The sequence below is a fragment of the Gadus chalcogrammus genome, chromosome 20 (assembly GCF_026213295.1).
Source record: "Gadus chalcogrammus isolate NIFS_2021 chromosome 20, NIFS_Gcha_1.0, whole genome shotgun sequence".
Lineage (NCBI taxonomy): Eukaryota > Metazoa > Chordata > Actinopteri > Gadiformes > Gadidae > Gadus > Gadus chalcogrammus.
Window position 1 is genome coordinate 9,667,032 of NC_079431.1, and position 14,514 is coordinate 9,681,545.

The 14,514-nt window shown below is 45.3% G+C and overlaps 1 protein-coding gene across 1 annotated transcript in view; it reads left to right on the forward strand.

Annotated features, from left to right (window-relative positions):
* The window catches only part of ahr1b (aryl hydrocarbon receptor 1b), a 33,358-nt gene extending 19,449 nt beyond the window's left edge, over positions 1-13,909 (forward strand). Inside the window, exons 4-11 of the mRNA XM_056579850.1 lie at positions 1,917-2,006; positions 4,529-4,661; positions 6,059-6,192; positions 6,463-6,665; positions 7,277-7,386; positions 8,110-8,251; positions 8,646-10,236; positions 11,517-13,909. Coding sequence (XP_056435825.1) covers positions 1,917-2,006; positions 4,529-4,661; positions 6,059-6,192; positions 6,463-6,665; positions 7,277-7,386; positions 8,110-8,251; positions 8,646-10,236; positions 11,517-11,666 — 2,553 coding nt within the window. The 3' untranslated portion in view covers positions 11,667-13,909. The remainder of the gene's footprint in view (positions 1-1,916; positions 2,007-4,528; positions 4,662-6,058; positions 6,193-6,462; positions 6,666-7,276; positions 7,387-8,109; positions 8,252-8,645; positions 10,237-11,516) is intronic.
* The last annotated feature ends 605 nt before the right edge of the window (positions 13,910-14,514 follow it).

Genomic DNA, 14,514 nt, shown 5'->3' on the forward strand with positions numbered 1-14,514 from the left:
ATGACGTAAAAACCCTTAACCGTGCAGCCAAGCCTGTCTGAGAGTGACGGTCTGTGTAAAACACTCAGGCTTGACATTTCCCTCTGTTTATGTTTACAGACTGGAAGTGCTGTAGATAATGGCTGGGAATCACTGGTGGTTATTAGCACATAAATAAAATAGCATATCCAGCGGTACTCATCTTTCACCCCGTAGGCTGATTAATCAAAGAGAAGACTGAGTTTGCCTGACTTTGTTTATATTTGTGTTTTTGCCCAAACTGTGGGTTTGTGTGGTTTGCTCAGTGTGCGGCCGTGCGTGTGCACATGCACGTGCAAATGTGTGTGTGTGTGTGTGTGTGTGTGTGCATGTGTGTGTGCACGTGTGTGTGTGTGTGTGTGTGTGTGTGTGTGTGTGTGTGTGTGTGTGTGTGTGTGTGTGTGTACGCCCTCGTGGGTGCGTGTGTGTGTGTGCGTGTGTGTTTGTCTGCGTTTGACTGTGTGTGTGTGTGTGTATGTGTGTGTATATGCATGTGTGTGCTTCCCTCTGTGTGTGTTTAATTTCCCTGTGCATATCCACATCAGCGTTGGATGCTGATGCATGTGGCTGTTGAAGATACTGTTTATACTTGTCCGTTTGGTGTCTGTTTTGTGTGTTTGTTTATAAAATGTTCCCATATGGGCGGTAGGGAAGGAGGTGGGGAGAGGGGGGAGGGGGGTTTGGGGGGGGGGGGGGGAGTTGGAGCTGCGTGGGGCAGGCTCTGGAGTGTTTGGTGAAGTGGAAACATGGGACCAGCTGTTCCTGTTTGAACTGACACAACAAGCGACTCTGTCTTTCCTACCCTCCTCATTGTTACATGATTACCCATCTAGGTTCTGTGTTCCCACTCGTGCTCAGTCCGCGCCGCACGGTGTTCATCTGCTCACACACATGCCCAGGGGCGGCCATGGGCGGCAGAGTTAGAATTAGAATTACTTAATTGTCCACCCGTATTTTACAATGTAGATAATATATTTAAGCAATAGATCACGACAGGCTGTGGTATGTGCTCATTATACCACTGTTAAGGGGCGTTGTTCGGCCCGACGCGCAGTGGAGGGCCGGCGACCCCCTTCACAGTGGTATAATGAGCACATACCACTGACTGAAGTGATCTATTGCTTTTATACAACGATTACTATTATGGCAAAACGAAAGTCATAGACACACTACATTTAAAAAAACAAACAAGAAAGTCAAAATAGCTGTTTTTTTAAAGAATACAAAAAAGTAGTCCCTCCTGCTGCCTTCAAAATGCACGACGGTCGCTATGCAAGTAGTCCCTCCGAGAGAAGGCTCGGCTAGAGCGGTTAACAACATTTACACCCTCTCCATCATTCAACATATTTTTAGGCTTCAGTGAACTGTGCTATTGCTTTTATACAACTACTTTTATACTTTGTAATCGTTTCTACTTCCAGGCGCGGAGTGATATGCAAACTTTCACAAAATGATTGGGCGTCATAGCATTTATGTATACGCTCATTATATAACCGTTTGGAACCAATCAGATCGCTGGATTTAAGCCACCCGTTGTATAAATATATATATATATATCTTAAAAATAAGCCTCCCAACTGAGACTGCGACCCTCCTACAGCATTGATTTATTGAAGTGAATTGATGTTAAGATGGCGATTCAAGCGGCTTCTCCTCCATTCTAAACTGTCTTCTATGTATTGGACACTATATATGTGTGGTGCTGCTCCTGGATCACTGGCTCCATTCCCTCAAAGCATAATAACGCAGAGCTTACATGCCGTTCAAACTGAAGACTGTTCACTTTGAGCAATTGGAAGGTACCCTTCATTGGAGGAGAATTTCACCTGATGACAATCTGACACTTTGTAAAAACAACCCCTGTATTGTTGTTGTGTTTGTCATCTCTCCCACTCCAGGCCCTCAACGGCTTCGTCTTGGTCCTCAGTGCCGACGGGACCATCTTCTACTCGTCCCACACCATCCAGGACTACCTGGGCTTCCACCAGGTACCCTTCAATGCCCCCTCATACAATTGCATTGGAATGTAGCCGGCCCTTTGCTTTACTTAGTTTGTGTTTGACGTGCAAACTCATAATGAAAGTGATAAAAATAAGCAATAAAAACGCCAATAGCAACCTAACACTAACATTGCTATCATTACGTCAAGGACATCTATAGCTGGCCAGGGGAAGCCATGTAATCTCTAAGAAGGGACCGTATACGGCATTGCTTGAGTTTGGCTGTGGTCCCTCAGGTTTTACTTTGGTGTGTAGGACTTGACTGTAGATCATGCAGGGCCCAGCAAAGCATTTGCCACCGCAACTATGAATATAATTGTAACTGTGATGGTGTCACTATTACTATTACTCTAACTTGCACTTTAACCATTTCAATTGATATTTATTTTAGTGTATTTTTAGTGTAGATATTTATTTTAGAAAAAGTTAAATTGCATTTGCTTGCATCCATGTGGCACACAATTTCCTAGGCACACAACGTGATCAGGCTGATGAGTCATAGGTGCCATAGGTGCATTGATTGTTTATAAAACACATCAGGGGATACAGTATTAACACACATGCCCGAGTGACAGCTTATACATTGGGATGACATTGTATGCCCAATAGATTTGATTCCTGGGGGCAATTCTGACCTTATCAAGTCAAGTCAATTTTAGTTGCATAGTCCTTAATCACATTTTTGGTCTCGAAGGTTGTCTCTTAAAGGCCATATTTTTATGACACCCCCTAATCCTAGCCCCCCTCTGGCAATAAAATAACCCCTTAATTATCAAGGAGGTAACCTTGAGATGAATGCAGAGTGGGCCATCCCTCTTTCCAGGGATGGTAAGGTGCACAATGGCTGTCATAATTGAGTTAGTGCTTAATAGCCTGTAATATAACTAGCAAACACATTGTGCAATAAAAACAAAGCCAAGTACAAAAAAATATATATATATGGAGCTTCCTGATGACAGTTTTATTTTTCTAACCTTATAAAACAGACAGCATTCACAGTGTCTGATAAAGTCAACACCCACTTGTTTTGAGGCCAACATGAAGTTGACAATGTAGAGGACATCATCAACACAAGGCTTCTCTCGTAGAATGAATTAGACTATTATTGGCTAATATCATTCTGGAAGATGTATACTGTAGAATATGCCATTCATCTACTGTGCGCTATTGTAGTTACTGGAGTTGGTATCATCACTAAAAGTGGTCAAAAGAATCACATGTAATCACACCGAAACACTCAATAAAAGATAATCAACGTAAAAAAAACCATAATAAAACAATTAGTACAAAGGTTATCCCTTCCTTTTCAAACTATAAAAATATTTTATGCCTTGCCCATATTGATCTCTTTCCCTGGCACACAGAACACACACACACACACACACACACACACACACACACACACACACACACACACACACACACACACACACACACACACACACACACACGTCACACACACACACACACACACAGACACACACACACAGACACACATTCTTCTCGGCTGTCCACAACACACACACAAACACACACACACATACAGCAGTAGTAGCCGTCGGTCTGAGAGTAGCGGGCCCTTGGTGAAGGGGCTTTGCGTGCAGACTCTGCTGTGAACAGTGAGAGGTCCGGGGTTGAGCAAGGGGTCCCCTCGCTGCGTGGTGTGGTGGCTAGGGCTAGCTGTCCGTGGCAGTGCCGACCTGGGCCTATTTATAGCATGCCCTTTACGCCTGCAAACCTCCAGCCGGGGCGGCAGCCACCAGGGGTATATGCCCAGCGGCCGCCATCTTGTGCGGCAGGATGGCTAGACAGCTTCAAAGTTAAAACCGTTTTGGAGTAGAGAGACAATGAAGAGGCTAAGAAGGGTTAACAATGTGCTGCAGTTTCATTTTTTCCCTTGTCTTTGTTTTCTGTTTTTCTTTTCTTCTGCTTCTCTACACTTCTTATTCTCTCTCTCTCATTCTCTCTCTCCCCGCCCCTTTTCTTGCTGTCTCCCTGTCACTTGCTCTGTCCATCTCTCTCGCTCTCTCACTCTGTCTCCTTGTCCATTCACTCTCTCCCTCTTGCTGTTTTCATGTCACCCTCTCTCTTTGTCTATCTCGCTCTCTCACTCTGTCTACATGGCCATTCTCCACCTCTCTGTCTCTATGTCACTCTCTTTTACTCTCTCTCCATCGCTCTCTATCTCACTCTCTCTCTCTCTCTCTCCCTCTCACACTCTCTCTCTCTCTCTCTCTCTCTCTCACTCCCTCTCACACTCTCTCCATCTCCCTCTATCTCACTCTCTCTCTCTCTCTTTCCCTCTCACTCTCTCTCCGTCTCTCTCTATCTCTCTCTATCTCACTCTCTCCATGTCTCTCTCTCTCTCTCTCTCTCTCTCTCTCTGTCTCTCTCTTTCTCTCTCTCTCTCTCTCTCTCTCTCTCTCTCTCTCTCTCTCTCTCTCTCTCTCTCTCTCTCTCTCTCTCTCTCTCTCTCTCTCTCTCTCTACCTCTCTCTCTCCGCCCATCAGACGGATGTGATGCACCAGAGTGTGTTCGAGCTGGTCCACACTGAGGACCAGCTGGAGCTCAGGAAGAACCTGCACTGGGCTCTGAACCCGCCGGCCGCCACCGTAGTGGCCATGAATCAGGCCTCCCCCACAGGTGACCGCCAGCTTTCTCCTACACACTGCACCCCCAGAAACCAAGCTTGGTGTAAACCGGCACATCGATAATAACGCTTCCACAGATATGTGTAGCAAACTGTTTTGTAGACATTCATTATAGGTGCAATGTGCAATGCTTGCAATTTCAGGTAAGCCCATTTCAAAATATCAAAGTGTAGAAAAAGCTCATCACCCCCCCTTTCGCTCCTCTCTCCAAACCCAAGCCATCTTCAAGAAGAGGATGACTCTAAATAATGATAATAATAAACAATAACATGAGATTTCTCTATGCTGCTGCAAAGTCGCTGAATGAACCTAGATCCATGTTCTCTTAAAGTCAGCGTCAACGTAACAGAAAAAATAATAATTCATAATGTACCTCAAGGAACCTATTAGGGAGCCACTGACTTCACATGTGTGGGTGAAGATTAATAGTGACATTCTTCTTCGTTATAGTGCCTATTCTAGTACATTTTACTGGTGGGAATGTTTTGTCCCTTGGTGTCTCTGGGATAATAGAAAGCTGTGCCACAATGGTTGATTCCCCTTCAGTCCAGCGACAGTTAACACAGTGCCCAATAGCGAAGGGGGAGGGATGGAGGAGATTTGCTGTTAGTAAGTTGGAAAAAGATGCAGGTATTATTTGAGTGCAACCATGAAATGTATAATATCCATTTGGTTCAAGCCGTGATTTATGTCCTATGCTTGTCTGTAGGACTGTTGAGTTCTCTGCTATACAGTTTATATACGGTGCTATTTTAGCACATCCAGACTTGCAGCCACCTCCGATTGCATAGTAAGTAGACAATGTTCTGTCTTTAGGATAGGAGATAATTGGCAGAGCCAAGTCCAAATGACCCCTTAATCTCCACTGAGGATTACAAGGTGTAGCGATCCAAGATCTTTGCCGTAGGATACTTTGGCCCTGTGTGCTGTGTCCGGGGCCTGTGTAAAGACCCATGCCTCAGAAATGACCTACATAGCTCCACACTACTCCACTAGAGGCGCTGGTGTCATCCTAATCTGGGTGGAACTCAGCAGTGCGATAAGGGACCCATCCTAATCGGCAGTCACATAACGATTCATTTGACGTTAACCCAACACCTATGTTACATAATTTCTGGTTAGCAGTAGAAGAAGACATGAATAAAGGACAGAAGTTTTGGATACAAAAGTTGTGGATACAAAATAGATAGATCCCTCCCTATCGGAGGGCTGAACCACAGTTTCACACTTCTGAGGAAACACCGCATATCAGAACCACGATGCCATGTTCACACTCTAGCCCACGCCTAATCCACCCGACCCCGTCCAGTGAGAGAAGGTTGATTTGACGGGCCGCATGTATGCAGTTCGGTTCCTCATGTCTGTTTCTGTGTTGGTTTTGTTGTGTAGAAATGGAGCAGGACAGCGGCACCGCTGTGGTCACCTATAACCCGGAGCAGCTGCCCCCGGAGAACTCCTCCTTCCTGGAGAGGAACTTTGTGTGCCGCTTCCGCTGTCTGCTGGACAACTCCTCCGGCTTCCTGGTAATGGGAGTCAAGTCTAATCTAGCCTAGCTGTTAAGCATCTTATACCAGGGGTTTGACCCTTATCAATGAACCAAGTCAAATAGCATAGTGTTGGATATTTCGGGTCTTTTTTTTTACGTGTTACCAGTTTTTTTTTTTTTTTAACATATTTTTACTTTGATCGGTTCCTAAACTACTGTAATTTAGTTTGGCCCTCATGGGCATTATATATGTATTTACTCCAAGCTGGTGCATTAACTCCCCATTATGTATTTATCGCGTCTCAAGGCTTTGACCATGCAAGGGCGTCTCAAGTTCCTACATGGGCAGCATCAGCGGCAGGACAACGGGGGCAAGGCACCCCCCCAGCTGGCGTTATTCGCCATCGCCACGCCTCTACAGCCTCCATCCATCTTGGAAATCAGGACCAAGAACATGATCTTCAGGACCAAGCACAAGTTGGACTTCACGCCAATGGCCTGTGATGCAAAGTAAGGCTTCCGGCAGACAAAATACTAGGATTTACTCACGTGCAGATATAGTTGATTAGATTAGCTGTGTGGTGGCTTAGTCATTAGCGTTGTTGAACGAAAACACAAAGTTAATGCTCCTATGGTCTTAGCATGCCCTCTTTTGAATGGAATATGTGTGTGTTCATGGAATAGCTGTGTGCATTCGTGTGGGTTTATTTCAACTCAAATTGTGTCATTGATGGATATTTATAGTCATGGCAGAAATGTTCTCACAATGATGAAGTTGTTTTGATGTAATTATAAATGCAACATATGCACATAAACACACACATGCATATGTATGTACCGTTGATTTCTTGCCGTACATTTGTGATCCATTCGGGGATATAAATAAAGTCGAGAAAGCTGGTATAAAAGGTACCAAACATCAAAGAAGATAATAATTTCAACAAAATATTTGAAACGTCTTTATTTCCATCATGCTGGATATAGTTTGATATGCTTCAATGATATTACTATAAAAGAGTGTGTTCACCTTTCCCAGCCTAATATGCGTTTGTAATATTCATCTCCATAGTCCAGTGTGTGGAGATGAACACAGTCTTACCGCACCGATCTCTCTCCTACAGGGGGAAGATAGTGCTGGGCTACACCGAGGCAGAGCTGCGGGTCAGAGGGTCGGGTTACCAGTTCATCCACGCAGCAGACATGCTGTACTGCGCAGAGAACCACGTCAGGAGTGAGTACCCAGGATGCACCACGGCGAGAGACAAGTGACCTTAAGAGACACCATCACAATTATCATGACAGCCCTGCAAGAAAAGACCCACGTACCTGTGGGTTTCTGCGCTGTAGGAAGTGAAAACTGTATTTTACGTGTGAACCATATGCTAACTCAAGGAGACAGACCCCCCCCCCCCCAACCCCCCATCTCTGTTTAACTGAGAATAATATCTTGTGAATTCTCATACAAACACACATACACATACGAGGATGCCCTGTCTGACCTGGTCAAAGATGGTGGTCAGCGAGTTCAGCTTTCCCAAGTAATCCTGCTGGATTACGCTCCAGATTGAGCAAAGCTGCAGAGCCGCCAGAGGAACGGATAGGGCCCCGGCAAATCCAGGACATGAACCAGGCATCAGAGATGATCCTCCATATACCAACACAGCCACACAATGAGGGGGGGGGAATACCTCCAATGCAAACACTCTCTCTCCGTCTAACACACAATCACGCACACACACTCACTCACTCACATGTCAACATGCTACCGTTTCGACCACACATTCCTCTTGATAGCGGGGGTCAGAGTCCCAAGTCTGCAGACGCCAAAGCTGCCACTCAGCCAGTGTGTTTCGAAGACATAGAAACCTGCGCTTCTATCACGTCACACTTGATACAGAAACTGCTTATTGAGCCCATGCTGAGCGGCTCTCCGCTGCCTGTCCTGTGTCCGCAGTGATAAAGACGGGCGAGAGCGGCCTCACGGTCTTCCGGCTGCTCACCAAGGACAACCGCTGGAAGTGGGTCCAGGCCAACGCCAGGCTGGTCTACAAGAACGGCAAGCCGGACTACATCATCGCCACGCAGAGGCCACTCGTGTATGTTCCCCTGCGGCGCACTGCTCAATACAAAACGGACCAGCCCAGCCTGGGTTGTAGCGATGAAATATGGAATATGGATTTACATGTATTGGTTACGAGACCATGTATAGGACAATAAACAATCTTGTATCTTGCATCTTGTATCTTGTATGTACATAAAGGTTTAGGGATTAGATCATGTGCCATGATATGACCAAAATCTGTTATATAGGTGCTGTGATTAGAAACTTTAGTTGCAAGCAATTGGTAGAATTAAACATAGTGATTATTACATTTCAATTTGCTACTCCTCAGCTCAATTGGTTCACGCTTTATTTATGACACAGTTCAGAACCTAGTAAGTGCTTAAGTAAGTGCTACTGTCAATAGATGCTGATTTCTGTCTCCACAGAGAGGAAGAGGGAGGAGAGCACTTGCGCAAGCGTTCAATGCACCTCCCCTTCACCTACGCCACTGGCGAGGCCCTGCTGTACCAGTCCAACCACCCCATTCCTGGATTCAGCGACGGGATCCATGAGAAGAACGGCAGCAAGTCCAAGAAGTGCCGGTCGGAGCGGGTTGCGAGAGAGGGCCTTGACCCTAGCTCCCTGCTGGGGGCCCTGATGAGTCAGGATGAGTCTGTGTACGTCTGCCAACCCGCGCTGGAACCCAAGCTGGCGTTCCACAGCAGCTTCCTGGGAGATCAGCTGGGCTTCTCTGAGTCCGAGTCCCATCCAGGGGTTCACAACGGATGGGATGCGCCCGGGAATGGCATCAATGGCATCAACGGGGCCGGGCTCCCTCCGCCAGCCAACAGCTTTGACCCGCTTCTGAGCACCCTGGACTCCCTCTCCCTGGGCGACCAGAACTCAGCCACAGCCCCGGAGGAGGGCTGCTCCAACGGAGAGCTGTTCAGAGCTCTGGAGAGTCTGGGCCTCAGTGCCGAGGACCTGGAGCTGCTGCTGCTGGACGAGCGCATGATCCGGGTGGAGATGGACCCGGACCGCGTGCCCTCCCTGGACGACATCCTCACCAACGACGAGATCCTGTCCTACATCCACGACTCCCTGGAGGCCAAGAGCGACAAGGCGGAGGAGGCTGGACAGGCCCCTCCCGTCCTCGCCATCGACGCCGCCGCCGCCATCGACGCCGCCGCCGCCCCGACAACCACGGCGGTGTCGCCGGCCTACATGCGCACCCAGCTCCCTCATCAGAAGGCTCCCCTGGTGGGCCAGGCCCCCATCACTCTGCTGTCCCAGCAGATGCAGCAGCATCTCAGCATGAGTTCGGGTAAGGTGGGGCAGGACTGGGTCAACCACAACCACCACTCAGGGCTTAACGGGGATTACCCGGCGCAGGGTCAAGCCCTCACCGACGGACAGTGGTCAGCCCAGGACATTCTTCACGGTTCAGGGATGGCCGCGCGCACGGGACACTATCCTGCGACGCAGGGTTCGCAGCTGGACGGGGAGCAGCAGCAGCAGCAGCAGCAGCGGCAGCATCAAGCACACCCCCTCTACCTCCAGCCACAGCCGCAGCGTCCCACTGACACGCAGGGCCCTCTCTCGCTGCAGTGCCACGCCAAGCAGAACGGAGAGAACCTCAACGGTCCATCCAACGGTACCGGCACAGACAACCCCCTCGGCAAGAGCCCGTGGCAGGACTTTGGGTTCGGGCATCCCCCCAGGGAGAATCTCTGTGGCCTCAGTAACGGCCAGGCACCCGTCACAGCCCCCTCGCTAGACGCTTGCATCGATTTCGCCATGCCCGAGCTCCAGAGCATGGATTACCCCGTCAACGGGGGCGGCCTGTACCAGGGTGTCGAGGCGGCGGTCTCGTCCTACCAGAGGATGAGCCACAAACACCAGCAGGAGCAGCACTTCCAGCCGCCCTTGGCCCACACGGCCCTGGAGCAGATCCTAGGGCTGAACCAGCCTTGCAGGCAGCTGGGTCCCTATAGCCTGGTGGCCCCCGACATCGCCCATGAACCCAACCACAGCAAGGTGAGCAATGATGTGGAGATTATGGTTGCTTTAGGTAAGTGTGTGTTTTTGTGTGTATGGTTGTATTTGTCTGTGTGTGTGTGTCTGTGTGTGTGTGTGTGTGTGTGTGTGTGTGTGTGTGTGTGTGTGTGTGTGTGTGTGTGTGTGTGTGTGTGTGTGTGTGTGTGTGTGTGTGTGTGTGTGTGTGTGTGTGTGTGCGTGCGTGCTTGTGTGCATGTGTGTCGGTTTGTGTGTGTGCCAGTGCGTGTGTGTGTGTGCATGTGTCTGGTTGTGTGTGTCTGTGTGTGTGTGTGACTGTCTCTATTACTCATTCCTCACCACTACACCCATAGCGGTAAACATGACAGGACTAAAGGTCAGTGGCCAGGAACACAGTGAATGTGTTACATGGATTTTAAACAGGGGGTTTAATGGCCATGTGTATCTCTTCTATTTATTGATGTGATAAATAGAAGGGGTAGCGGTTTATGACTAATAAACCACAGCAATTTTTATGACCAACTGTTCCTGGCCTTTTGTTCGGAGCTGTGATCAATAGTGTTGTTAATCTTCTCATTTAACAGGAGGTTAAGTTAATCACATTGCATGATTATTCTGTTGTATTCTAGCTTTTGACAAGATTCATATGAATCTTTGCAGCCCCACGTTTCAGCCCTTATAAGACAGATCCCCCAACCCTCTCTTCCTCCCTCTCTCATTTGTTTGTTTGCTCTCGCCAAATCTTTGTCGAAAACGTCCACATTACCATTTTTCTGAAGAGATTCTTCAGGGATTTTGTTGTGTTTTGACTGAATATTAGGCCATGGTTATATATCAGCCAGCCTTGGAACGAATGTAATAAATAAACAGAAAGTCAGACATAGAGCTTCAAAGTGTACTCCTTCATTTGTTTATGTCCTTTTTATACTTTTATTTTATTATACTATAACATTGTTGTGAGCAAGATTGGGTGAACAAGGCTACATAATGTTTTGTGTGAAGTAGAACCTTTTGCAATGAAAATGAATAGGACACATTACAATTGACATCAAGGTTGTATAGATAATTCAAGTGGAATTTAGATAACTCCGGTTTGTATTGACTTTAGTGGATCATTTTGATCCATATTAATCGGAAATAGAATCTGTATTTCTTCTTATTCATTTGAATAGATGTGTTGATTTATTTTTATAAATAATTAATAGCTTCATATTTGTCAGTAGAAAAAACTTGACAGTCAAGCACATATGACCTTGCCGACCTCCACATCTCCGGCTCTGACCTCCTTCTGACTTTTTCAGATGGAAAATGGCTGCATCCTGAACGGCTCTTACCAGGGGAACTGTGCTCTGCCCAATGGGAATGGAGCAGTGCCCCCTAGCGGCCAGATGCCAGGCCCTGACTCTCTACCCAGCCTAGCAGACCCACAGGTCACAGACTTCTACCTTTGACCGAGGGGGGAAGGGAGCCAGTATGCTGCCATTACACTCTTACGTCTTATTTAGAATCACCCTAACAACTAAGCCCAGCTTTTTACTTCTACTAAAAAATTAGAAAAACAAAAATAAGCATTTTGGTTATTTTGTGTGTGTCTGTGTGTATGTCTGTTCAGCTCTGTGTGTGTGTGTGTGTGTGTGTGTGTGTGTGTGTGTGTGTGTGTGTGTGTGTGTGTGTGTGTGTGTGTGTGTGTGTGTGTGTGTGTGTGTGTGTGTGTGTGTGTGTGTGTGTGTGTGTGTGTGTGTGTGTGTGTGTCTGTCTGTCTACAGGAGAGAAAAAGAGTAATATTTTACATTGTACATAACATTATCATTTAAGTCCTTTGTTTACAACAATGCAGTCAGAGCATGGGTCAGGTTGCCACCATTTTGAGGACCAGAGACGAGAATTATGTCTGTTCTTTTCAGTGTGCTTCCAGAGTCCTTGCCCTCCACCACCCTGAGATTTTTTCTTAATTTAATTTTTGTTTATATCTTGTTTTTTTGCGACGTGACATCAGCAGCCCTAGTATTTTGAGTCATGAAACAGTAATGTAACTTTTTTTTTCAAGAGTTGGATGAGTCTTTGTTGTACAAAGAATGATGAGATTAAGTCACGTATGTCAGAAGTAGGAATGATACAGCACGGTGAAATTATGGCTAGAAATACACTGCACTTTATTTCAAGCCCCCCTCAACCTCATTACCACTGTTAGGAATTCAGTTAAGGTTTTGAAGAAACACGTTGCATAATTTCCCCGAAGCAACTGTTTATGAAGTCTTTAGCAGTTAGTTAGTGGTGTTCTGAGGTGGCATTCAGACAACAATTTTACATTGTTATAGCGAAATCCCTCCTGGATGATTGATAGCATAGATATATATTTTTTCTCCCACTTGAGGTAACTTTTTTGTTGGACTTGTTGATCTGGTACCTCTGGATTTTTATTTTGTTTACGGTGCTAATATTTTACTGTGACTGTCAAACTTGAATCACTTGATTTACATTTTCAATATTTATTAATGTCTACATGGCAAGTTTTTAATTTGTTTGTAAATCACATCATTGCGGGAAGAATTACCTTTGTGTGAATCTATTGTTCAAAATGAAAATTGGTCAAAATGAATTCCTTGCTTGTTTATTTTGGGAGTAAAGTCATTACTACTGGGGCACTCTACTACCTATATGTTTCTTTCAAGTATTCTCGTTTTCTCTTTACATAATGGTACAATTACGTTTATTTCAAGTCAGGAACTGCAAGTAGGCATATATATGACGAGACAATCACAAAACCAAATGTGAGTACAGATATTTAAAACGCACACCAAGAAAATACGCTTTTTCTGCTACAGATACAGTTTTGAATGTTTCATGTACATAGCAAGCATTTGGGAAAATTACACAAAAATAGAGCTATTTCGTCATAAACATGCTGAAAGAGATTTTCATGTAGCCTAGTTATAACAATTATGTCATTAGTATTACAATTAATGTGATCCATATTATATTAACTGTTGAAATGTGACACACGAGTACAGAAATAGTTCATTTCTGGTTTCCTTTCTTTTCTACAACAGAATTGTTTGAAATATTTATCTTGATTTCATATGACCTGTTAGAAATGTCCAAAAAATCAAATGTGTGCAGAAAAGCTAAAATTATGTACTAAGAAACACAGGTACCTGTACATTGATCGACGTCTTTTCACTCCTTTTAAACACTATTTCTCAACCCACTGCTGCTTATTGAGGTACCTGGATTTTTATTGTGCATTGTAAATGCTACTCTCCCATCACAAAACAGCTTGAATCTTGCATCAGTCTGATAACAGTGCCATACTACTGAGACCTGTGATGATATAGGTCAAATGTTTGGAGAAACGTTCATTCTGTGATTTGCATAGTCACGCTAGCAACGGGCCTACAGGATATAATACATGTGTATGGTAACAAAACATTTTTGACCCATGTCTTTTGACTGCTTGTTCGAAATATTTTACTTTTGACCTTTGAAATAAAGGATTTATTCAATCACGTTGAAAAGAAAGTGGTCTCTCAAGTTTGTAACTGTGTCAGTGACGAACAGCTACATTTCAAATGTGAAAATAATTTGCCGTTCCCTTGCAAAATGTTCACCATCTGAGACTGTGGTCTGCCAGAAAGGGTTCTGTCCTGATGTTTGTTGTTAGTGTCCGGTTACTAAATGGCCTGCCTAAGCTTTATGTTTGTGTTCAATTACACTGCAGGAGTCCTGTGGATTTCTGCAACATTAAAGACTCAACATCAAACATATTTTGGGACCTCAGAGATAATGGAGTGAAAGTAAAACACTGCTTTGGGGGTCTTCAGTATAACGCTCAGTGGCAGGCAAGACTGGGATGTCCGAAATTGCAGCATGTTGAATGACGCATAATAATGCATTTACATGTTACAGGGTCTGAAAAAGTTTTTTTATTTGTGAATCATGATGACATAGTATAAAAAAAAAATATTTCTGTATTCATGTGGACAAACAATATTGTTGTTTGTCCAAGTAGGTGGAAGGCTTTTTGGGCATTTGATGTGATTTCATCGTTCTTTGGGAGTATTATCTCTCGAGGTTCTGCAATCAATAGACCAAAATGATTCATGAAAACAAATTTGTCAGTGCAAAATCGCAAGCCTTCAGGCCTAATAGTATTACAATAGAACAGCTTCTAAGTAGGCCACAGACAGATATCCCATCCTTTACGATGCATGATGTTGACTATAGAGACCATTCTCCTGAGGTGGACTCACCCACTGCGATGGTTTCTCTGGGACAGTGCACAGCAGTGCTTTGTGATGA